We start from the raw sequence: 25,094 nt of genomic DNA on the forward strand, positions 1-25,094 counted from the left end.
TTCAAGTCACCTCAGTGTTTTCTGCCATTTATATATATATGTATACAGTAGGGCAAATAAGTATTTAGTCAACCACTAATTGTGCAAGTTCTCCCACTTGAAAATATTAGAGAGTCCTGTAATTGTTAACATGGGTAAACCTCAACCATGAGAGACAGAATGTGGAAAAAAAAAAAAAAAAAACCAGAAAATCACATTGTTTGATTTTTAAAGAATTTATTTGGAAATCATGGTGGAAAATAAGTATTTGGTCAATACAAAAAGTTCATCTCAATACTTTGTTATGTACCCTTTGTTGGCAATAACGGAGGCCAAACGTTTTCTGTAACTCTTCACAAGCTTTTCACACACGGTTGCTGGTATTTTTGCCCATTACTCCATGCAGATCTCCTCTAGAGCAGTGATGTTTTGGAGCTGACGTTGGGCAACACGGACTTTCAACTCCCTCCACAGATTTTCTATGGGGTTGAGATCTGGAGACTGGCTAGGCCACTCCAGAACCTTGAAATGTTTCTTACGAAGCCAGTCCTTTGTTGCCCTGGCTGTGTGTTTGGGATCACTGTCATGCTGAAAGACCCAGCCACGTCTCATCTTCAATGCCCTTGCTGACGGAAGGAGATTTTCACTCAAAATCTTTCGATACAGGGCCCCATTCATTCCGTCCTTTACACAGATCAGTCGTCCTGGTCCCTTTGCAGAAAAACAGCCCCAAAGCATGATGTTTCCACCCCCATGCTTCACAGTGGGTATTGTGTTCTTCGGATGCAATTCAGTATTCTTTCTCCGACGAACACGAAAACCTGTTTTTCTACCAAAAACTTCTATTTTGGTTTCATCTGACCAGAACACATTCTCCCAGTCCTCTTCTGGATCATCCAAATGCTCTCTAGTGAACAGCAGACGGGCCTGGACGTGTACTTTCTTCAGCAGGGGGACACGTCTGGCAGTGCAGGATTTGAGTCCCTTGCGGCGCATTGTGTTACTGATAGTAGCCTTTGTTACTGTGGTCCCAGCTCTCTAAGTCATTCACTAGGTCCCCCCGTGTGGTTCTGGGATTTTTGCTCACCGTTCTTGTTATCATTTTGACGCCACGGGGTGAGATCTTGCATGGAGCCCCAGATCGAGGGAGATTATCAGTGGTCTTGTATGTCTTCCATTTTCTAATAATTGCTCCCACAGTTCATTTCTTTACACCAAGCGTTTTACCTATTGCAGATTCAGTCTTCTCAGCCTGGTGCCGGTCTACCATTTTGTCTCTGGTGTCCTTCGACAACTCTTTGGTCTTGGCCATAGTGGAATTTGGAGTGTGACTGACTGATATTCTGGACAGGTGTCTTTTATACCGATAATGAGTTAAAACAGGTGCCATTAATACAGGTAATGAGTGGAGCCTCGTTAGACCTCGTTAGAAGAAGTTAGACCTCTTTGACAGCCAGAAATCTTGTTTGTAAGTGACCAAATACTTATTTTCCACTCTAATTGGAAATAAATTATTTAAAAAACAAACTGTGATTTTCTGTTTTTTTCCCACATTGTCCCTCACGGTTGAGGTTTACCCATATTGACAATTACAGGCCTCTCTAATCTTTTCAAGTATGAGAACTTGCACAATTGGTGGTTGACTAAATACTTATTTGCCCCACTGTGTATATATATTGATGCAAGAAAGAAAGGATTTTTTGAGGCATAGTGAACCATTTTAAACAGGCATATCAATCACGTAGAAATTTCCTTCAGTGCTTCACACAGAAATTCTGTTTTCACTGTTGTAGTTTGTTGCTCTGCTGCCTATGCAGAAATGTGACCTGCTAATGGTGTCCTGCACAAACACAGTAGAAGCTTTGCAGAATACTTTTAGACAAAGCACAAATGTCGTTAATAATGAATGACGAGACTAATAGGTTAGAGCAGGGGTTTTCAACCCAGTCCTCAAGGCACACTGTGGGTCCTGGTTTTTGTTCCAGCCGATCCAGCAGAGACAGTTGAACCAATGAGGCTTCTGCTAAAACAAGCCACACCTGACTGCAATCAACTGATTGCACTTGTAAAACACCAGATTGGGGAAAAAGTGTTGTCATCTTGTTTGGTAAGAATGAAATCCTGCACCCACAGTGTGCCTTAGTGGAATAGGTTGGGAACCCCTGGGTTAGAGGACATCTGCCAAACAACTGTTCAGATACATGTATTCACAGGTAAGTGTTTTAAAGTGGAATTAGTACGGCGTTTTTGGCATTTTAGATCATCTTACTTACATAAGACAAAGTAAACAGGGTGTCAAGTAGCACTGATAGCATTCAATAGAAAACATAACTTAAGAAAGACCACAAACTCACAATGAGAACCAAACTCAAAATTTAATTGAGAGCGTTAACACCTATATGCCACGATTTTGTTCACTGCAGGCAAATTTGAAAGACATAAACATTCAAACCATAAAAAAGAATTCCTGATTCTTATTTTATGACATTTAAAAGCACTTATAATGAGTTAACCCAATGGTTTGGCAGTAAAATATCAATATAAAAGCTGTAATGATAAAACAATCGACGTGTTCAGGATAATGGGTTAGCCTATCAAATGTGTACAGTATGTCACTTACAGCATGCTGGCAAATTCAGCGCTGAAGAAAGTAAAATGTACATTTTTGACAGTCAAACCCATGCAAAAAAATCATTTCTAAGAGAAAACAAGAACACATTGTGTTCAGGCACATACAGTGGTTGCAACATTGTAAAAATCAAACCAGCAATACAACCTGTCATTAATCTATCTTCAATTGCTGCTATTAAAAAGAATTGTGCAGTTTAAACGTGACTAAAAATTTTGTAACTGGGCATTTCAGTGCAAGCAAGTGGAGTGTCGTCCTCAAGTGAGACTGAAAGTGGACACTCAAAAATCTGCAGAGAAAATAATGAGACTTTTAATGTGGAATTTTAAAAGATTCATCAATACCAGTTGAGCTGCAATTTGCTTTTTGATGTCGTCTTACCTTTGCTTCTACATGGGAACACCAGCCACAACTTCAGACTCAATGCCACAGTGGTTTGACCCGCGCAAGATTTTAAAGAATCCTGAAAAAATATGGGTGAAAATAGACAAAAATAACAAATCAGTTTGTTAGTAAAAAAACAAAACAAACGTGCAACGTCCATTATCATCAATGTCAGGGAATGAGTTAATTCTCTCTCACCATTATCACCCCAGTCAGTATTCCAGGAGTTGGCACAGAGCCAGTAAGGGACACCATCCTCTTCACCCCAGCCAAGTATCTTGATGGCATGTCCACCCAGCATTGACCCAGACACGTGCTGATACACACCTGCAAGAGTAAATCATGAGTAGTGGATAATACACTGTAGAAAATAAAACTCACTATTTTTCATGCTAAACAGAGATTTTAAGTAGACACTAATCAAAATCTTGACAAGTACAAAGACCAGCACGCTTTGTCCTAAAACAAGTAGCGCCAGCCCGGATAACAAAGTTGATAGCGGGCGCTTGTGACGCCAAGACCAGCGTCGGTCGCTGTGGCAACCACATCCCATCCACGCACGAACCTAAACAGCCCGAAACCGGCCAGAGAGGGATGATCCCAAAGCAACGCCAGGACACACCTTCAGCCGGCCCACTACACCACGGACTTAAAAAACACTGGACACTGAGATAAGACAGATTTGCTGCTCGGAAACATTTTCTATGTAGCCTTGCTTTGAATCCGGAATTGTCCCTCCGTCGTCTGTTTTTGCCTTGTTTTTTGACCATTGTCGACGAATAAATTGTCAACCTGCTTTCGGTGAGTCTTCTTCAAACTTTTGAAACACTGAGTCAGTACAAAGGGTTAAAATAAGAAGAGAACGCACTGAGTTTTGCTTCCTCCCGGTTTGGCTCGCGGGGGCGGTAAACAGCGGAGCACCAGTTCCGTTCGGCTGCCGCCGTTTCCATGCAGCTTTGGCCGGGGGGACTAAATTCCAACAGTACATAGCCCAAAATGTGATGGCCACATGTGTGGACACCAGGTCTTTATGAAGTTTTTTTCAATGGCCAAAAATAGTTACTTGCTCTGAAAAAGGTTAAATTAAGTCAATTTTAGTCCAGAAGTCCAGTTTACTTAAAATGTCGAGTTTTAACTGGAGTTGTCCAATAATATCATGTAGCCGATAATATTGGCTGATAAAAGCATTTTAAAAGGATATCGGATAATATTGACGTCGGTTTTGGGCCAATATGCATGTTGCACTTAAGGTGAATATACAAGCCTTTTTCCTTTGTACAAGGGCTGGTCACAGCTTAGCACAGCAGTGAGATTTGTTATGTGAGCAAACTGTTTGCATCCATGGTGCAAAAATTAAATGAACAATAAATTATTAAAAAATAATTAATATGTTAAGTCCAGAACCGCATATATCTATATCGGTTTGATATCGGTATCAGTTATCGGTTAAAAAGTCATAATTTGACATCTCTAGTTTTAACCGTTAACTTTTGTTTTTAAAGGCGACCCAGACTAAAATTGCATTCTGGTTCAATAAACCTCTAGTACCTTATCTATAAAACACATATAATACATTAGGGCTGCAACTATCAATTTTTTAGGTAATCTATAAATCTATCAATTAGTTAGTTCGAATAATCGAGTAAACAGATTACCAACACAGATTTCCAAAATTAAATGAACAATAAATTATTAAAAAATAATTAATATGTTAAGTCCAGAACTGCATATATCTATATCGGTTTAATATCGGTATCAGTTATCGGTTAAAAAGTCATAATTGGACATCTCTAGTTTTAACCTTTAACTTTTGTTTTTAAAGGAGACCCAGACTAAAATTGCATTCTGGTTCAATAAATCTCTAGTACCTTATCTATAAAACACATATACAGTACATTAGGGACACAACTATCGATTATTTAGGTAATCTATTAATCTATCAATTAGTTAGTTCGAATAATCGAATAAACAGATTACCAACATTTAATGTGTTGCAGCCTAAATTTTAGAAGAAAACAGAAAAACAAGTCTTTATACATACAATAACATTTATGTTTTTGCTTGCTAAGACTGCAATTTCAAAAAGCATTAAATGTGAATACAAAATAAAACACCTGAGTGTTTCTTCAAACCAAGCAAAATTTTACTTTCACTTCACAAGAGAAATAAATGTATTTAAAAATACATTTAAATATATGATCTTAGCGTCAAACGCCATAAAAAAAACAAATGGCTGACTTGCGTAGCAAATGTCCGCTTTTACGTCGGTTGTCGAAAAGATCATGTGTCGAAGCAATCGTATGTTGAGGTACCACTGTATTGCGATATTAAAAGTAGAAGAATTTTCAGAAGACTTCATTACTTGAACATCTGTGTTTGGGAGGTCTTTGATTGACTCACCGTGACCACATTGTATTCAAATAATACCATTTAATCCAGCCTAAGGGGGTTAATCTTGGAATGATGAAGATAACCGCAATGGCACAGTTTTACTTGCCTGGTACACCAGACTCACCGCTGTTCCAGCTATTGAGTCTGGCCACCATTCAGCGGATACAATTTCCAGGGCGGAGCAAGCCACAGCAAACAGACAGCGGAGTGGACCAATCAGCGACGGGCAGACGTGACGTTAGTAAAACGACGAGGGCAGGACGAGGGACTTGCGCGCGGAAGTAAACATACGAGGAGAGCGGAGTTTATTCAACATGGCTAGCGCGAGACAGACTGTGGTCAATGACTCGTGTCGATGTGTTTTTGGTAATTTAAAACTGATTTTACCGTGGATTGGAACATATTCTCGGTTCTCCCGTTCCCCATCTGTGTTGTTGTGGAGACGACTTTCGACGCGCAAGAGTGATGTTGCTCGTTAAGAATACTTCACGCAAATAAACGAATCTGATTTGTCGATTGATTTTGTACCTGCTCGAGAGGCCGTTAATGGGCTGTGTCCCAGACTTTTCTCTCAGTGTTTGAAAAATACAGGGAGAACAGTCTGGCCATGCCAGGCAACAGTTTTACGTCACCACATTTTCATGTAAACAACAATGGTGAATTACATTAAGTTTTTAATACCGTATTGGCCCGAATATAAGACGGCCCTGATTAGTAAGTTTGAAAAAAGACTTTTTGAACACCAAATTAATTTTTATACAGAAAATAATTACAGTACATCTGAAACAAATGATTATAACAATATATTTGGGAGAAAAAGCATGTTATTTTGCCTCATTCAAATCTTAATATTAGATCATTTAAATATGTAAACTAAAGTGCAATCACATTCGTAAACGAATGGCTTCTGGTTTTTGAAATGTGAATAAACCAACCTATTGTGATAAAACAACAAAATTGCAATAACTGCATGAACCATCAAAGTGAAGTCTAACTCTAACTGTAGTCTTGAAACAAATCTGAATAAGGAAAAACATTTCAATAAATAATGCAAACTGGTTAAACTTGAGAGTAGCTGAGATCTGTCGTGACAGAACATCACTTCAATGATATCTGGCGCCATCTAGTGTCGTGAATGTGTATAACGTCTAGACCGCGAATGTAAGACGACCCCCTCTTTTTCAGTCTAATTTCAATGCAAAAAACACAGTCTTATATTCGGGCCAATACGGTAATATAATAAACTTACCGTAATTTCCGGACTATAAGACGCTACTTTTTTCGTTCATTTTGAATCCTGTGGCTTATAGTCCAGTGCGGCTTATTTGTTGATTTATTTGTGTTAATAGGCAACCCATGCCTCCTAGCATGCATTGCAGCACTACAGATGTAAGTAACAATCAATATTCAGCATGCATTGCAGCACTACAGATGTAAGTAACAATCAAAACTCATGTTCTTTGCTAATTATTTATTCATTTACTGTTCCAGTTGTTTCATCAATTGCTTGGTATGGTATTTGCTAACACTTTATTTGACAGCGGCGTCATAAGACTGTCATAAGACCATCATAATTATGACATGACACTATCATGGGTATTACTGAATGCTTATGACAGATGTCATTAAGTGTCATCCAGCAAATTATGTTAGCAACTCCATTTACGTCCAGCTCGGATCTTTTACATCCATTCAAAAGTGAGATCATTTGCTGAATAAAACTGAATGATAACTGTTATAAGCATTCGTTAATGCTCATGACAGTGTCATGTCATAATTATGTCTAATTGTCTAATGAGTCTTATGGCGCCACTGTCAAATAAAGTGGTACCAAATACTGCAACTAGAAATTATTTAAACAAACAGGAACAGTAACTGAATAAATAATTAGCAAAGAACATGAATTTTGATTGTTATTTACATCTGTTGCGCTGCAATGCATGCTAGGAGTCATGATGGACAACAACAATGTTGACAGCATGTGGCATTAAAGGTTGAATGTCTCCCTCAAGGAGGCCAAATGAAGCTTCTTGAAGCAATAAGGCTTTGCAGCCAATTAGTTAAAAGCTTCATGGTGGTTTATTTGGTCTTCTGACCATCATATGATGCCGCTGTCTAATGAAGTGTTACCGGCTAATATCTTTTGGTGTAAATATCCCATAATACAGTGAGGACAGCTGCGGCTTATAGTGCAGTGTGGCTTATCTATGAACAAATGCCATTTTCGTGTCACATTTGGTGGGTGGCGGCTTATACTCAGGTGCGCCTTATAGTGCGACAATTATGGTAATTGTTTTTTTAAAGATGTATATCACAGCTGAATTACTAAGATTAAAATAAAGCCTATAGAACCAACATGTCATTTTAGTTAGGGTTCCCTTCAAGTTCAGATTTAAGTGAAATTTTGTTGACTTAAAATTTAACGTTCTGGCAACTTTTATATTATTATTTTATTCATTTGTTTTCTACAGTGTAGGTGTTGGAAGGTCATGTACTTACTTGTACATGCACTTACCAGATTTGTAGAGAACAAAGTCTGCATAGACCCTGAAGGCGCCCTCTACTGGTCCGTTCTTGTAAATCTCCAACTGAATCTGCTCTTCATCTGACATAACGCTGTAAGACGTTTTACCTAAAACACATTAAAAAAATTATTTACCCACGTGCTTTCAGTAGCAATTACTGTCGCAAACTCCTGCAAATGCTCAGGTTCATAAGATGAAGTTTTACCATAATGCTTGTCCTGCATGTAGCTGGGCGAGTACCCGGGTTCACAAATGTTGACACATTTGGGCGTGTCTCCGCCCTCCCCTGTGCAAGGAGGTCGGCTACCGTTCACGTGGTGCTCACAGGGTGCGATAGTGTAGGGTTGGCAACCTGTACACAGGAAGATGGCGCTAGACTGGAAAGTTTATGCTCTCCAGGCGTGTTTGGAGGGTGGGACCCACCAATGTGGGAGTTATAGAGGCCGCCGGAAACCAGCCCGTTAGTGGTCCAGAAGTCCCAGGCTGATGAAGGGTAGCCACCGTTACATCTAAAAGAAAGTGTCACTATTAAAGAGAAAGAAGAAGGTAGTGAAATCTATTTTTACAAGTTTGTGACTACACACTAGTGCAATTCATATGTTTTTGTCTATATCAGGGCTGTTAAGACACATCTGTGTCGCGGGCTGCATCGTATTTATGATTTCTTTTGGAGGGCCATTATGTCTGCCAAGTAGGACTGCCCTGCCACAATCAAGCAACTAATCGATTGTCAAATTAATCAACTTCTTTGATTGTCAATTAATAATTTGCTTTTGAGCCTCTGCGTAGAAAATATTCTTATATATTTTCATTGTTCAATTAATCTAGATTTTTTAAAATCAATTAATTTAGTTCTTTTGAATAAAAGAATCTTTTAAATTAAAAAATAGTTTTAATTGGAAAAGGGGGGAGTGTTAACATTCAATTTATCGTAAATAGTTTTGATTTTTCATTTAAAAAAAGGGGGGCAGGAAATATTCTTTTCATCTTATTCATTCATCATCTGAACCATTTAGAGCAGTGTAGTGCTGCAACAACTAATCGATTAACTCGAGTATTCGATTTATAAATAAGATTCAAATAAAATTTTGCTGCTTCGCCTATTCGTTTAAGTGGCATTGTCATGGTTTATTTTGAGAGTATTTGTACAGTATATAGTTTAATTGATTTGGGTGGATACTCTGCCTTGTAGTCTGCCTCATTTCACATGGCTGATCCAGGTGCTCCCTGTTAAGACCAACATAAGCTACGTTTTGTTTGAGCTAATGTTTTTTTTCCCAATACATTTGTTATTTAGTTTACAGTGCACGTGACACGAAAAAGCATGTTTATTTCATAATACACGCGGTATTTTATGCTCCTGAATGATATGGACCGCTTGGATGTGTGTGGAAGCGATTGCTATATTTATTAAGTTTTTTGAACCCCGCGCCATGCAAATTAGTGACTTCCGGCTTCGGTCTTGCATTGAGGAAGAGGGCGCTGTGACGTGTACGGGTGAAGGCGTCCTCTTCACTAAACAGCCGTACTGTTGTCTATGAGGACTAAGGATTCAGCTGATTTTGCGGATTAATACGTTTTACGCATCACGCCAGCCAAACGGCTGCAGAAAAATCTTGCTTTATGAGGAAGAGGCGTGTACGCCTTTTTGGAGTTTCAAAAGGTTCCCATTCACCGTGGATATTGGCCAAGCCCTACTACTGTGGGACCATTGGACTTACGAGGAAGTGAGTAAACATCTTGTTTTGTATTATGTCAAATATTAATACAGCGATTACAAAGTAAACACTACAAACTTTCTTTAAATAAAGGACTACTTACGTTTGATCATTGATAGGCATGTAAAAAGCTCTCCTCGTGCACATTAGCTGCACAACAACTGCAGCGGCCCTCCTCTGGGGAACGAACTGTAAATTGATCTCCGCCGGGCGGTTTGCCGATCCGCGAAGACAATCGACAACCCAGTCGTCATGTCAAATAATCCGGGCTAGTTATGTGTGATTTTCCGCTTCGAAGACTTTCAAACATCGCTCGGTTCGGGTTAGCATGTCGGCTAGCTGTCACGCCTCTTGGTTTGTTTACATTCTCCGAAGCCGGGGAAGGGAAATGACATATGTCCGATTTAGGTGTCATAAAATACCGTTTGGGAGGTGCGACAGTAAAGGTGAAGTCGACAGTTTTGACCATTATGGAGTAATTTTGCCATGTCATCCTGAATAAGTGCATTTTTATTATTTCTAGAGCTGTCCCGACTAGTCGACATAGTCGACGTCATTGATGACGTAAATCCGTCGACGAGCACAACATCCCGTCGACGGTTAATGAAGGGTTAAAAAAATATATGCGTGGAAAGTTCAGAATGTCGGACGCTCTGTATGCAAGCGGGGAAAGTGGCACAAAGCCAAAAAAGCGCACCAGAGTGTCCAAAACATTGACTTATTTCAAAGAAACAAAGGAGGGTACACTCTTGTCCTGTCTCTTCAATGCCAAGCTTGGCTGCACGTCGGCCGTGAATAAAACACCTAAAGCGCCGTCACCCAGTTTGTAAGTCCATCTAACTAACAAACGACATGTTTTATTGAAGTTGCTAAGCCTGTCGCGATATGCAAGGTGTCCATTTATCGCACGGCAAATAAAAATGAGGGCGGTAATTTTCACGGCTGCCTTTTATCGCTGCGTGCGTACGTGCGTGCTGATGGCATATGAGAGTCCAGTTCCTTTCTCTTATCAACACGCTGTAGAATCAAGGTTCAGACATACAAATTAAGAAAACACATCTACATTAAACACTGTAACGTTAGCACTGCTACACTGAGGTGAACGGGGGGGAAAAGGCAACTTACTTTAGCCTGCTATAAAACATTGGCAGTCGTCTCGTGATAGTAAACGTGCGGTTAAAAGGTGACACTTCAAACATGAAAAATCGCTGGTTAACAGCATTTGCAAACAAAAAAAAATGACCAAAAAAAAATTATTACTGACAAACTACATGCAATGACAAAAAGTGCTTTTTGCGGAGTGTAAAGCTGAAGTTAGCGGTTTAGCGAACGTACTTCCGGTGAACATTTCAAAATAAAAGCATGTCATGTTTGTCATATAAATAACGATTTCTGGAGTTAATCCCACATACTTCAGAATTCAGATTCTACACTAAGAATACCTTTAAAACGACAACCTTTATGAAAAAATCTGATTGGCAATGAATAATTATTATAATTATTATAATACTATTATATATAGTACTATACTATAATATAAATGCTAGGTGTTTTTTCAAGAATTGTTTTGAATCATGTTGAAAAGGCGAAGTCAGTGTTCTGAATCTGTTTACATTCCATTCTTTTGCACTAGTTAATTCTATCAGCATTTGAACTCATTGTTTATTTGTGATTTATTATTGTTATTTACGTGTTTATTGGTACTTTAATAATTAATTTATTTGTTCCAATGTTTTTGTGAATTGATAAGCGTCAACAAAAATTTCATTGCTAAATTAGTAAAAAAAAAATTAATTAAAAAAAAATAATTTTTTTTTAATTATTAGATTAGTTGACTAATCGTAAAAATAGTCGGCTGACTAATCAGGAGAAAATTAGTCGTTTGGGACAGCCCTAATTATTTCATATTCCATTTAGCTCAAGACTGTTATTTGTCATGACCATGCCATTTATCTAGCAATTGGGAAAAATACTTGGATAAAAAGAATATCCAGTAAAAATATTGAAGTAACGAGACTGAAACAATGACATTTTGCCGCTCTCTTCGTCGCGTTTTCCTCGTTCTGAATAATTCCCCCTCAATGGGCTGAATAGTAAAACCGATGAGCCCAGTCACCCGCTGACGTCATCCAACTGTTGGGGACGCTAGAGCCCTATAATGGTAGGCGTGGCTAACCGGCAGATTAAAAGACTAATTTCTCGTCATCTGCGCTTTGCTAAATTGTTGTATATAGTCGAATCGTCTCAAAATATGATTCTAAATTGTTGTATATAGTCGAATCGTCTCAAAATATGATTCTAATTCACATAATAATGCTATTGAAGACTTTTTTTCTCCTGTCGTATGCTCTTTAAAGGTATTTTTAGCCTATTTGGAGTATTGTAAAAAAGTTTGCATTTAATAGCATTTAAACTCACTTTTGCTATGTAAGCTAGCCAATTGTTCTTTTGTTGTACATAGATCTTCATTTATTTATTTTTTTATACCGTTTGAAGCTCAGCTCAGGTATTTTTCATGTTCCTTATCCGATTACTCGATTATTCAAACTAATGGCTCATTGATTAATTGACTACTAAAATAATCGATAGCTGCAGCCCTAGAGCAGTGCTCTCTGACTTTTTTCACACCACAGACCCGTTTAGAGCAGTGCTCTCCAACCTTTTTTGCACCACGGACCGGTGTAATGTGGGTTTTTTTACGGACTGGCAATGTGCGGCAGAAAATTACAGTAAATATAAAGTAACACGACGGTGTTAAAAACAGATGCTAAGTGCAGGGAAACTAACCATACGCAGAATCAACCTTTTTTTTTTTTTTTTTTACAGCGGCCTCTCCTACAACTTGACGGCAGATACCCGTGGTCGCCAGCAAAATGAGTTCTTCTCCAATTGTGAAAGGTTTCTTGGCTTTAGCAATACAGTTTGCCATGAGGTATGATGCTCTCAGTGCATTCGTTCTCTCGTTTACTAGTTCTTAGCCATATATTACGCAGAATGGATTTGGTTGTAGGCTCTTCTGGCTCAGCAGGTGGCCTTTTCTCCTGTAAAAAAGCTGTCCAAAGATGTCGCCGCACACAGCACACAGCCATCAGCAGCTAAAATTACTGTTTACATTGACTGACGGCCGCTGGGCTGCTATAGAGCCTACCCACCGACGTCATAAAACCACGTGCTCGCTGTATGGTTCCGCCCACTTGTCCGTCATTTTGTCTCTGTATTAGCATTGGTTTCAATTGATCGAGGAATTTAAAATGCATTTCATGGAAGACCCGGTGCTTTCTGATGCCGTAAACTCACTGGATGTGTTGCATAAAAGGCGTTATGTGGAAAAGCTTCGTTCTATACAGTCGCCAGATCCATATTTGATGCCTAAATCGATGATTTTTGACCGGCTGCCTTCGCCGTCTCTGCCTGACCCTGATATTTACAACTATCTTGTCCACACAAAATCAGCCTATTCTCACGAAAGTTTGAAAAACTTTAAGAGCTTGGAGGCTTATAAATGCTACGTTGCTGGTTGGGTGAAACAGGTCCTCGTACACGAAAATTCGGCAGGAATCTTGTGCTCGGAAGGTGAGTTACGAAATTTTCAATTCAAAATCTTTTGTTCTTGCTAACATCCACTGTCAAGTCTAATGTATTTCATGTCATTTGTCAATGGAGCTAGGGCTTTTAATGTTTATATGGTTTAGCGATAGCACTCTCACGACATACATACGTGTATGTTGTCGGCGATTAGCCTAGCAATGATCTTAATTGTGGTTATTTGTCAGCCCCGTAGACGAGGCCAGTTTCTTTCACTTGGTACCAGCTAAATATTATTCAAGAAAAAACGATGGTGGAAGAAAGGGAAGTCACAAACATCTTGAATTTGAAACTATGTCGTACTACGTCGTATGTTGTCGGCGATTAGACTCGCAATGATCTTAATTGTGGTTATTTGTCAGCTCCGTAGACGAGGCCAGTTTCTTTCACTTGGTACCAGCTAAATATTATTCAAAAAATAACGATGGTGGAAGAAAGGGAAGTCACAAACATCTTGAATTTGAAACTATGTCGTACTACGTCGTATGTTGTCGGCGATTAGCCTCGCAATGATCTTAATTGTGGTTATTTGTCAGCCCAAAACCCCCTAAGTATATCTTAAATGCATCTTACCGGATATAAAATGACTACTACATAGTCTGTGGTGATTTTTTGGTGCCCAGTTTTCACGTCGAATTGCAGCCGTCCATTTCGCTCTCCTCTTTGGATCCCTCGGAATACGGTAAAACTTCAAGTCTCTCCTTCCATCTTCTCTGTTAGTGCAACCAACAGCCACACACGCCTTCACCATTTTGATTATTAATGTTAAGGAGCAGAAAAACACGCCATAAATAGGAGAAATGTACGTAGCCGTAACAGGTTAACACTATGTTTTGACGGACAAGTGGGCGGTACCATTCAGGAGAGCGGAGCTGTGACGTCACGTGGGTAGGGTCTATAGGTGTGCAAACACGCCAGTAATTGTGAACAACCACTAGATGGCGACCTACAGAAATCTTTACTCGGATTATTCTATAGCAGAGGTGGACAAACCGGTCCTCAAGGGCCACAGTGGGTCCTGGTCTTTTTTACAACTCATCCAGCACAAGCAGTTTAACCAATGAGAGGTCCGGGGAAACGTGAAACACCTACTGCACTTGTAAGACACCAGATTGATGAAAAGCTGTCCTCTTGGTGGATTGCAACAAAAACCCGAACCCACTGGGCCCTTTGTGGAATCGTTTGCCCACCCCTGGTCTATAGAGTAGACAGGGATAATGAAGCCACGGGCCAGATTGCCGACGTTAACAAATGATTTATTATTTCTCTGCGGTCCGGTAGCAAATGCGCTACGGACCAGTACCGGTCCACGGCCCAGTGGTTGGGGATCACTGGTTTAGAGGGTCGCTTGGCTGCTGGAGCCTATCCCAGCTAACAACGGGCAGGAAGCAGGGTACATCTTGCAGACGTTTTTTTACCATCTTATTTTGTTATCATTTCTCTTGGAATTTTTGAAAAAAATATTTATTTACATTTCATATTAATCTTAATTTACATTTTCATTTTTTAATGAAAAAATAAACAGGAAAAACTAAATACAGTATTTTCTTTTTTAATTATAAATTATATATATATATTTTTTAAAGCTTTAGTGTCCTTTTCTTGCATCTTATCATATAAACTGCTTGCGTATGACCATGTGCTGTATCTTGATGTGTAAATAAACAACTGAAGTGAAAGAAAACCGTTAATAATCTCTATATTTTACTGAGAACAGGGGTCGCGTTAACCGAATATTTTCCGTCGTTGACCGTTTTTTGAAAACGGTTACGGAAAAAACTGAAGTCCATCCGTCATTTTGACAGGTTGCAATTCACACCCCAGACCACAGGGTGGCGAGTGAGCATATTAATTAGGTATTGTCTCTCTTGATGCATGACGTCGTTGGCCTTACTCGGAAAAATGTCAAGGCAACTGAGTGTTTCCCTGGCACGGCTAGACTGTTCTCCCTATATTTTTCAAACACTGAGAGAAAAGTCTGGGACACAGCCTCTCGAGCAGGTACAAAATCAATCGACAAATCAGATTTGTTTATTTGCGTGACGTGTTCTTCACGAGCAACGTCACTCTTGTGCGCCGAAAGTCGTCTCTAAAACAACACGGATGGCGGGAGAGCCGAGAATATGTTCCAATCCGCGGTAAATTCAGTTTTAAATGAGCTAAAACACATCAACACGAGACATTGACAACAGTCTGTCTCGCGCTAGCCATGTTGAATAAACTCTGTTCTCCTCGTATGTTTACTTCCGCGCGCAAGTCCCTCGTCCTGCCCTCGTCGCTTTGCTAACAGCACGTCTGCCCGTCGCTGATTGGTGCACTCCACTGTCTGTCTGCCTCTTGTTAAGCTTGTTCGGACAGAATATTAATTAAAAATGAATGAAAACTAAATACTATTGAATATGTCATTATTATCATTTTAAAAATGTAAGTGACGGGTAAAAATAGATTATGACCGGATTTTTATGACACTGTCAGTCAAAATGAAAGACAACGAAAAAGTCTAGCGCAACCTCTGACTGAGAACTACAGAATTTACTAATGATTTTAATGTAATCAAAACTGTGTTTTAGCGAGAAACATTAAGTCCATACACATTTCACTTTCGCAGTCCTCACAAAATGATGTGGTGGGCCAAATCTGGCACCTGGGCCAAATGTTTGATAGCTGCGCAATTCTGCAAAACTGTTATTTTAACTCATTAATTCTCCTTAACTTTCAAAATAGATAACCACTACAGTACTAGCCATTTTAGATTATTTTGTCTGACATTTCAAACCACACACAATGAATTATAAATAAGACAAGAATATGTTTTTAAGTTTAACCCTTTGTAGGGCATTCATTTAACATTGTGGCTGCTAGACGTCCAATCCCTTTTGACTGGGAGAAGCCCTCATTGTCTTCAGTGAGACAAAGACAAAAAAACAGTTGCTGTCATCCTACCCCATGCCACAACTATCGCAGCAGGTCAGCAAATCCTGGGCCGAGATCTCGACGCTGACCTTGGCATTACTATGGATGCACACACGGTCGGATATGGCCTCTGCCGCACCAAATGCCTGCAAATGGAAAAAGTTGCTGTCTTTTTACTAACAACAACATTCTACATCTACACAAGGTCCAAACTGATTTGGGTTCTGTACCCAACAGGAACCACAGGAGCCCTGGTCTCTAATCTCCTTCAATGTGGGGCAGTTGGGCCACTGCTCCCTGGAATCAAAGTTTTTCGGCAGTGTCACGTCGCCACCATACTGAACCCTGTCAACAAGGGAAGTAATTCCAGTTGACTTCTAACATTAACACACAGCAGACAACACTTTCATCTACACCAGGGGTGGGCAAACCGGTCCTCGAGGGCCGCAGTGGGTCCTGGTCTTTGTTCAAACTTATTCAGCACAGACAGTTTAGCCAATGAGGTATCAGTGGAAACAAGAAGCACCTGACTGAAATCTACTGATTGCACTTGTAAGAAACCGTATTGGTGAAAGGCTGTCCTCATGATGGGTATGAACAAAAACCCGCACCCACTGCGGCCCTTTGTGGAATAGTTTGCCCACCCCTGATCTACACGTAACACTCACATGACAGGAAGTTTGGGTCCCATAAGAAAGGTTCCGCACAGGGTCTTAACATAACTGTAGTCAACATTATGAAAGTTGTGAGTGGCCTGCAACAGAGGAGTACATGGTCAGTGAGTGAAAGTCAGCAAAAACAGAATAAAAAAGCTCACCTTCCAGGTAGTGTTTATCTTGTTGATAAAGTCGACCATCTCTGTGGATAACGGGTGGATGTGAGGTTTAGCCGAGCTCAGTGACAAGCTAGCAGCCAATAAAAGGAGGGCCGCACGCCACATGTTGCCTGAACAGAAACAACAACTAAATATTTAAAAAGTTGAACCTTCACACACTTTAATCGTCAGTCATGTCTGACAAAGTCTCCTTATGTAGTGAAACGCTCGGCTTTGTCACACTTGAACAACAACCTATGCGTTCAAAGAATTCAATTTTATCCATGTTTTAACACTAAATGGATCCAAATTTCTGCAAGCAGTGCAATTTGAAGTGCACTTCAATCTGAAGCAAGCAGAACAAGGAGCCATTGGAGAATGTAAAGTGGGCCCTGTGTTCTACTTAAGTAATGTTCATTAATGTGTTGCCCGGAAAGACTGGCTGGGATACTCATGTTTCAGTACCATATAAGGCACTAAGCTCAACCCTCCCCCATCAGTTGTTGCTCAGTGTCAGTGAGTCAGCTGTGCTACATGATAGCTGGAGGAGATGAAACACCTGAACTTTTTCCACCCATCAAAGAAAACAAAATCACTGCTATGGGAATACTTCAGATACAGAAAAGTTAAAGACAGCCGCAGCTTAGAGGAGGGCCAACTTACATGTAAAACATGTTTGCGGAGGGTGGCTGCCGAGGAGGCTATACCTCCAATATGATTTCGCATTTATACAAAATTAAAGGTTAGTAAACACTACTGGTGCACGATAATTATTGGTCCAATAATAGGAATTATGACGTCATCCTGATAAATCCAATAACATCTATAATAGGACCGATAATATGTACTGTCTGGCTTTACAGTTTACACACTAGTATGGGAAATCAGTTGACCATTTGCGGGGCATTGCTCCCACCTGCTGCTCAGAATAATTCACTGCATCTATTTTTTGTTACAGTAGTTTGGTTCAATCACTTACACATTGCGGTGTCTAGCGGTAGCATTGACAGTCGTGAATGCTTTCTGTTACGTTTCCGCCTCGGAAATATATGTAAGTATTTTATGTTTACTATAACATATGGATGTGCAACATATGTTTACTTCTGTGGTGAAGGCGAAGGGTCATATGTAAAGAACTTCATAAGTTGTGTTATAGAAGCCAGCCAATGCTTTAGTAGCTCAAGCTAGTGTGCTATGCTATACATATAATAGTTGTGTATGTAAGTGTATTGTGCAGTTTGTTGTATATTGAGTATTGAATATGTGTGTTTTTCTGTTCTACTTTCACAATATTAAGACGAGTGTCTTCCCATAAAAGCAAGAAAAGACCAAGCCTTGTGGTTTTTATGGAAGTGCATTCATTCTTAGCTGGCTGTCGGGCAGTGCAGAAGTGAAACGCAGCGTTTTGTTCATGTCATTATGAAAAATCTGGTGAGATCAAAGGCAAATCTATGTTGAATCCACCACAAGTTTTTTCTCAAATTATACATTTAAAAAAATTATATATTTATTATCGGTTATCGGTATTGGCTTTGAGGAGCAGGAAGCTATCGATACCAGTTTCAAAAAATGGATATCGTGCACCCCTAGTAAACACTGTTACGAACTTTCCCACCAGCTATGAGACTCAACGCCAGCGTGTTTATTTGTGTGTAGCGGTGGTAAAATGTGGTGTTTTTTTCTGTCTGGCAACTGTCTGTGTTGAGAAAGAGTGTGTATACTGTAAACATTATACGAGTCATAAACACGTGCTTTTTATGGAAAATAATTCAATTATTTTTGTTCTGATGGTAATAACGTTGAGCTGTGGCTCTGGGTTTAGGCTCACCTCAAGGACTGCATTTATTTTAATTTTATTTAGAATAACATTAGTTATTTTTATTCATTTTACTTAACATTATACTTATGTTCCAATTTGCTAATATATTTTGAAAAATAAAAATCCTGTTCAATGGAAAAAACGTGTTAGAGCTGTAATTGCAATACTGTGACACCGTGAAACCGTGATATTTTTGCTTAAGGTTATCATACTGTCAGAATCTCATACCAGCACATGCCTAGTGTACTCCCATTGTGGTTGTTTATATTGTGTTGTTTATTCATAGAAAGCAGCTGGACAGAAAAGGGTTTGAGAGGAAGGAGAGAAAGGAAGAATAATAATACATCATTAAATACAGTATATATGCCACCTAAAACAAGTAGTATTGCGGTCTACTCTTACCAAGGGGACACGTGTGGATGTCACCAGAAACTTGTTATGATGGTGTAAATTTGATCTTACTACTCTAGATAGTGAAGGAAGATATTCTTACATTTTCTTTGTAAAGTTATTGACTGCCATTGATGACCCTAGACCAGTGTTTTTCCACCTTTTCTAAGTCACGACATGTTTTTGGATTGGAAAAAATCTCGTGGCACACCACAAACCAAAAATGTTCCCAAATTACTCTACAGTATATTTAATTTGATAATTTTTAAATATTTATACTTACTTAGTGTGAAACCTGAGCCTGTTTAGATGAATACAAAGCCAATATCCTGGCAGTAATCTTCCTCAACAGCTCAGAATTATCAGACGGGGATTTTAGCAAGGTGTTTAAACGCATCAGAGCTGAGCATCTCGCTGACAATGGCTTTGCAGGCAGGTAGCATTGTCTCTGCCACAGTGTGGGACTTTTTAGATTTAGCAACAAGGTCACTGGCTTTTAGGGCTTTCTTGTTTACCTTTGTAATATTTCACGAAAAAGTTGCCTGTTTCTCTGTTTTTTCGCAAAGGCAAACAAAATAGTCCATTGACTTGTTTTGAAGCGACATGTGTTTCGTTCGGAAATGACGTTTAAGTGTGCTTGGCACCATGGCACTGTTGGCTCGTGTCGCGTTCAAGAACTGCTCGGATTTCAGGCCATCAGCCACCTTGCTGTCCTCGACAGCGTGTTGGAAAAAACACGAGGACGATTCATGGTCGTCACATACTGTATGGATAATATGGAAAGGACACTTTTGTGTATATCGACTCTTGACGAGTGTAATTAAATGTTGTACAGTAGGCATGCTCTGGTCCACATTGTCGCGGACAGCAAATTTGTTGATGGTTAGAAATCCGAGCAGTTCTTGAAAGCGACACCAGCAATACCTTGCTCATCTGCACATGACCAAAACCTTCTACCTACTCCTTCCTCCCAACTGCAACTCCGCCAGAGGATGTTTTAAAAAATGCGCTATTGGATAATTTCTCGCGGCACACCGTGACACACCGGTTGAAAAACACTGCCCTAGACCTCCAACCCATTTGCAATTCAAACTGATTGAAGGTCTACTAAAGAATTTTAACCAAAGTCACCGGAGTCATCAAAGTCACTGAAAGAGTTCATGCAAAAATAACATTTAATTTTTTTATTTTTTTTATTTATGTGGTACCAAAAAATTGTTGTGTAGTTTTTGAGTTGTTTAAAAATGTTACTATTGTTACAACCGTAGTAACCATCTAATGATGCCACAAACATTCTCAAAAAGCAGCAAGCACACAGGAAACACATCTTGCAGTGATTTGAAAATAGGGAACTGTTGAAGTGGACATGAAGAAGTGAAGAATAAGAAGTGTAGCCTGTCACCGCATGTGTGAGGCCAATTTTCAGTTCATTGTTATAAGAAATACTTATGCAGTTTTCACTTCCAGAAATGTACTGCATTCATGCGTAAAACAGGGGAACAATTTGGATTTGAAAAAAATCTGTTGAATGCATTTTTATGCCGATTCCAAATTTGCAGCTGTTATTTTTTTGTAGTTTGCCAGGTTTTTCTTCAACTTACCATGTTGCCACTACATGCAAACAATAAAAATGACAATACCCATATCATTCATAGAAACATAGCAGCCAGTGAGCTAGTTTTGTCATTTCAGGAGAAATGTCAAGACTTCATCACAAACGATAATTTCCATACGTGATCTTGGTGAACTGAACCGCAAACAAGCACAAAGTGATCTCAAAGGGAAAATTGTGGAGGCGCTGTTTACGTGCAGCGTGGTTTGTGTACCGTGACATTTTTCAGACATTTATTTAACTTATACCACCTTGTGTGCGAGGTTCCTGTTCCTGTGTAACAAAACTGAAACCACACAGGTTTTCAGCCGTTGAAAAAAAACACCACTGGGGCACCACAGTAGACTTTGCCTCCTGACATGTTCACTTACTTCTTATCTGATTTATTCTTATATGTGGTTTAGTCAAGATTTTAATAAGTGAGGAATGACAACAAAAGTATTTCTTTGTTGTGGGGGAAAAAAAGGCCAGCAAACCAGGTCAAAGAGCCTGGAGTCCCACGAATGTAGAAAATAAGGGTTTTTGCAGGTTTCATCTTGTCAAACAGCCATTTGGATTAGAGCTAAATCAATTTCCTCATTCCTCATTGCAAGGTACCTGTTTACTTAACAAAAGAACAGAAGATAGAGTACATACACAATTTAGCACCTTGTCATAACAGATTTTCTGCCACATTTTGGATGTTTATCAGTTACCTTTCCCCCCACAAGCTTGGATTATTTTTTAATGAACAATTTTGCCACTTAAAAAAAAAAAAAAAAAAACTTTATTTGGCCACTTATCCCATAACTAATATACGAATTCAGCTATACCTGCTCTTGTTAAATTGTCTTCTATGGCTGCCATTGACAGCGATAGACATCCAATCGTGGATAGTGTTAAACTCATTTAGAGAGTATTTTGTCAAATCATAATAATACATTTAAAAAAAAACTACAACATTAAATATACATATGCTACCTAATACAAGTAGCGTTGCTTTCTACTCTTAATTCACTGCCAGCCTCTCACAATTCGAATGTATAGGACATCTATCGCAGTCAGAAAAAAGTTAAAAGGAAGATTAATCCTTGATGTAATGTTCTTTACCAGTCAAATTAACCGGTGTCGGTGCCATTGACGGCGAATGACGTCCAGTCCGGTTCAACACTTAAAATGGAATGGACGTCTATCGCCGTCAATGACAGCCAATGTACGATAAATTTACACACAAAAACACTCGATCGGGTATTGAAAACTTAAAAATGTGATTTGACTCGATTAACAAGCGGCAAACTTCACGTAATGATGTCGGAGGATTAAATAACACAATTTTATAATTACCTGCAGCTATTTTGTTGGTAGATGAGATGAAAAAAGTTAGGATTAACGCCCTGTGCGGCTTGTACAGCCGACCTACTGCCACCCCAACCAGTCAGTAAACTGAAACAACGCTCCACGGCTACTTCTAGACATGACGTCATGTGACTAGTCACATGAATTTTGCTCATGTGACCTTTACAAACGCATGCGCACACGTTGGTCCTTCGAGTTTAGCAACAATGTATACTAGGCTAGATATCTGATCCGCTATGTAAGCCAACACGATTAGACGCCGTTGCTTGTCGGCCATTTTTCATCGGTGCCATTCTTTCAAAAATAACATTACAGTCAAAGGATAGTGTACTGTTATTAAGCAGCTAATTCCATCCACGTTAATACGGGTCGTACCGTTTGTAAACTTAATTCCGTCAAGAATTCAGAAAGATAACAGTATAACAGTAGTGGAGAAAAATAATTTTTATATGTTTCCCTTATACAATTTCTTAGTTTAAACGTTTGTCCTGTCATTTTTTGTTCAGTTCTGAATAAAATAGTCAAATTTCCCACTTCCACTTCATTGCATTCAAATATTTGTATAGTATCCCAAATTTCTGAATACAAAACTTATGAAATTTCAACTAGAAGAGCAACGTGAGGGAGCAGAATATGGCTTAAGCAACAAAATTCAAAGCATCACCGTGTTTGGTAGAGTGGACACTCCCCTCAGTCATGCCCCAAACTTTCATCATTCTTTCTCTTCCCATCATATCATCTACCCTGCAAAATTGAGTTAAGTAGGCTAATCCTTTATCAAGTTATTGCAAAATTCCTTTTCTGACTTCTGTAATCTTTTGACCTCATTCCCCCAAATTTAATCACTGCTTGTGCCTTATAATACATTAATACACTGACAATTTGATAATAATCATGTATCCGATGTTGGGTTATCTTAACCAAAAACATTCAGGCAAACGTACTGAACTGAAGACAAAACCGCTTACCGTATGTTTTACCTACTGCCGGGGGTAATCAACCAGTTGTTGGGAAAAAAAGGTTCCATTAATGCACCAAAAAACAGGACTGGCCACTTATATTCAGTACTGTCTACAACAGACATGTCCAAAGTCTGGCCCGGGGGCCAAATGCGGCCCGTGGTCAAATTTCATGCGGCCCTCAGCCTCTGTCATAAAATCACAAACGTCTGGCCCACACACAGACCTAATAAATTGGTCAGCAGTACTGCTACCAGCATATGAAGTAGCTTAAACACTAAATGCTGCTTCTCATTTACCCACTAAAAGGTAGCAGCACTCTGAGCAAAATTACCCTGTGTGACCCTTTACTCCCAATTTTCTAAAATGGCGGCAATCAACAAAAAAAAAAGAAAGTTGACTGCTACGGCCGACACTTCAAAGATAAGTGGAAATTGGACTATTTCTTTACTAAAATACGCAACAACTGTGTCAGCCTCATTTGCAAAGTGACAGTCGCTGTTTTTAAAGAGTTCAGTGTGAGGCGAAATTACCAAACAAGACACGCTGACATGTACGACAAGATTACGGGGAAGGTACGTAGCGAGAAATTGAAGCAATTTGAAGCTAGTTTAATTTTACAGCATTAGTATTTCGCAATAGGCCGAGAGTTGAAAGAGAACGCCACAAAAGCTAGCTGCGAGATTGTTGAAATTATTAATAAATTTTTAAAAAAAGAGCAAATTTGATACACAGAATGGCTTGCTAAAATTTGCTTCACTATATTGTTCTACGTAAAGAATGTTAGCCAAGGTCGGCCCCCCACATTTTTACCATACCAAATCTGGCCCCCTTTGCAAAAAGTTTGGACACCCCTGGTCTACAATGTGGATGACTTCACTGAATTTGCAAATATTTAATTTAATATGTACGCTCACACACAGAAACTGTCATCATCAACCTTGCAGTAGTTATGGTTCTTATTTATATCAACGTCAGTGGCACTGAAAAATGATAATTCACTGCAAGGCCCTTGGAGGGTCTCATTTCCAGATTTTAAATTGATTTTGTTATCAATGTGTGAATGTTCTAAAAAGACAACCACACATACAGTGAGGAAAATAAGTACTTGAACACCCTGCGATTTTGAAAGTTTTTCAACTAAGAAAGAATGGACGTGTTTGAAATTTTCATGGTAGGTGCATGTCCACTGTGAGGGACAATCTAAAAAACAAAAAAATCCACAAATCTCGGTGTATAATTTTTAAACAATTTATTTGTATTATACTGCAGCAAATAAGTATTTGAACACTTGAGAAAATCAATGTTAAATATTTGGTACAGTAGCCTTTCATTACAAATACAGTGTTCAAACGTTTCCGGTAACTTTTAACCAGGTTTTCACAGACTACAGCAGGGATTTTGCACCTCTGTTCCACACATATCTTCTCTAGATTAATCAGGTTTCTTGGCTGTCACTGAGAAACACTGAGTTTGAGCTTCCTCTAAAGATTTTCCACTGGGTTTAGGTCTGGAGACTGGCTAGGCCCATCCAGAACCCTAATGTGCTTTTTACAAAGTCACTCCTTAGTAATTCTGGCTGTCTGCTTCGGGCCATTGTCATGTTTGAAGACCCAGTCACGAACCATTATCAATGCTCTAACTGAGGCAAGGAAGGTATTCCCCAAAATCTCACAATACATAGCCCTGGTCATCCTCTCCTTAATAAAGGGCAGTCATCTAGTCCCATGTGTAGAAAAACACCCCCAAAGCATGATGCTACCAGCCCCATGCTTCACAGTAGGGATGATGTTCTTGGGATGGTACTCATCATTCTTCTTCCTGCAAATACTGAGTGGAATTAAAATAAAATAATAAAAATTCTTTTAATTTCATATTACCACATGACTTTCTCGCGTGACTCTTCAGGATCATCCGAATGGTAATTGCAAACTTTAAACGGGCCAGGACATGTGCTGGTTTAAGCAGGGGAACCTTCCATGCCATGCATGACGTCTTAGTGTATTACCAACAGTAACCTTAGAAATGGTGGTCACAGCTC

The 25,094-nt window shown here is 39.3% G+C and overlaps 1 protein-coding gene and 1 long non-coding RNA gene across 3 annotated transcripts in view; one reads left to right on the plus strand and one right to left on the minus strand.

Moving 5' to 3' along the window:
* The window catches only part of LOC130910549 (uncharacterized), a 30,021-nt gene extending 6,700 nt beyond the window's left edge, over nt 1–23,321 (plus strand). Inside the window, exons 3-4 of one of the 2 annotated variants that reach the window (XR_009061879.1) lie at nt 12,453–12,558; nt 16,046–23,321. This is a non-coding gene — a long non-coding RNA (uncharacterized LOC130910549). Of the gene's footprint in view, nt 1–12,452; nt 14,842–16,045 lie in introns of those variants that run through there. The other variant, XR_009061876.1, reaches the window with a different exon arrangement.
* ctsba (cathepsin Ba) lies at nt 2,332–22,246 on the minus strand. Its single transcript, XM_057827535.1, has 11 exons — nt 22,083–22,246; nt 16,942–17,069; nt 16,793–16,878; nt 16,355–16,469; nt 16,155–16,270; nt 8,332–8,417; nt 8,114–8,260; nt 7,899–8,015; nt 3,191–3,319; nt 2,990–3,071; nt 2,332–2,897 (listed from the first exon to the last, which is right to left on the minus strand). The coding sequence occupies exons 2-10, from the start codon at nt 17,062–17,064 to the stop codon at nt 2,998–3,000; spliced, it is 993 nt and encodes a 330-aa protein (XP_057683518.1). The 5' UTR covers nt 17,065–17,069; nt 22,083–22,246; the 3' UTR covers nt 2,332–2,897; nt 2,990–2,997.
* Nucleotides 23,322–25,094: the final 1,773 nt, after the last annotated feature.

Source organism: Corythoichthys intestinalis, chromosome 1 (assembly GCF_030265065.1).
Source record: "Corythoichthys intestinalis isolate RoL2023-P3 chromosome 1, ASM3026506v1, whole genome shotgun sequence".
In the NCBI taxonomy this organism is placed as follows: domain Eukaryota; kingdom Metazoa; phylum Chordata; class Actinopteri; order Syngnathiformes; family Syngnathidae; genus Corythoichthys; species Corythoichthys intestinalis.

Coding starts and splice junctions, on each gene's coding strand:
- ctsba (XM_057827535.1), bottom strand. CDS start 17,064: ATGTGGCGTGCGGCCCTCCTTTTATTGGCTGCTAGCTTGTCACTGAGC. Junction 8,261..8,331: donor CCTCTATAACTCCCACATTG/GTGGGTCCCACC, acceptor TCCTGTGTACAG/GTTGCCAACCCTACACTATC. Junction 3,072..3,190: donor TACTGACTGGGGTGATAATG/GTGAGAGAGAAT, acceptor ATATTTTTTCAG/GATTCTTTAAAATCTTGCGC.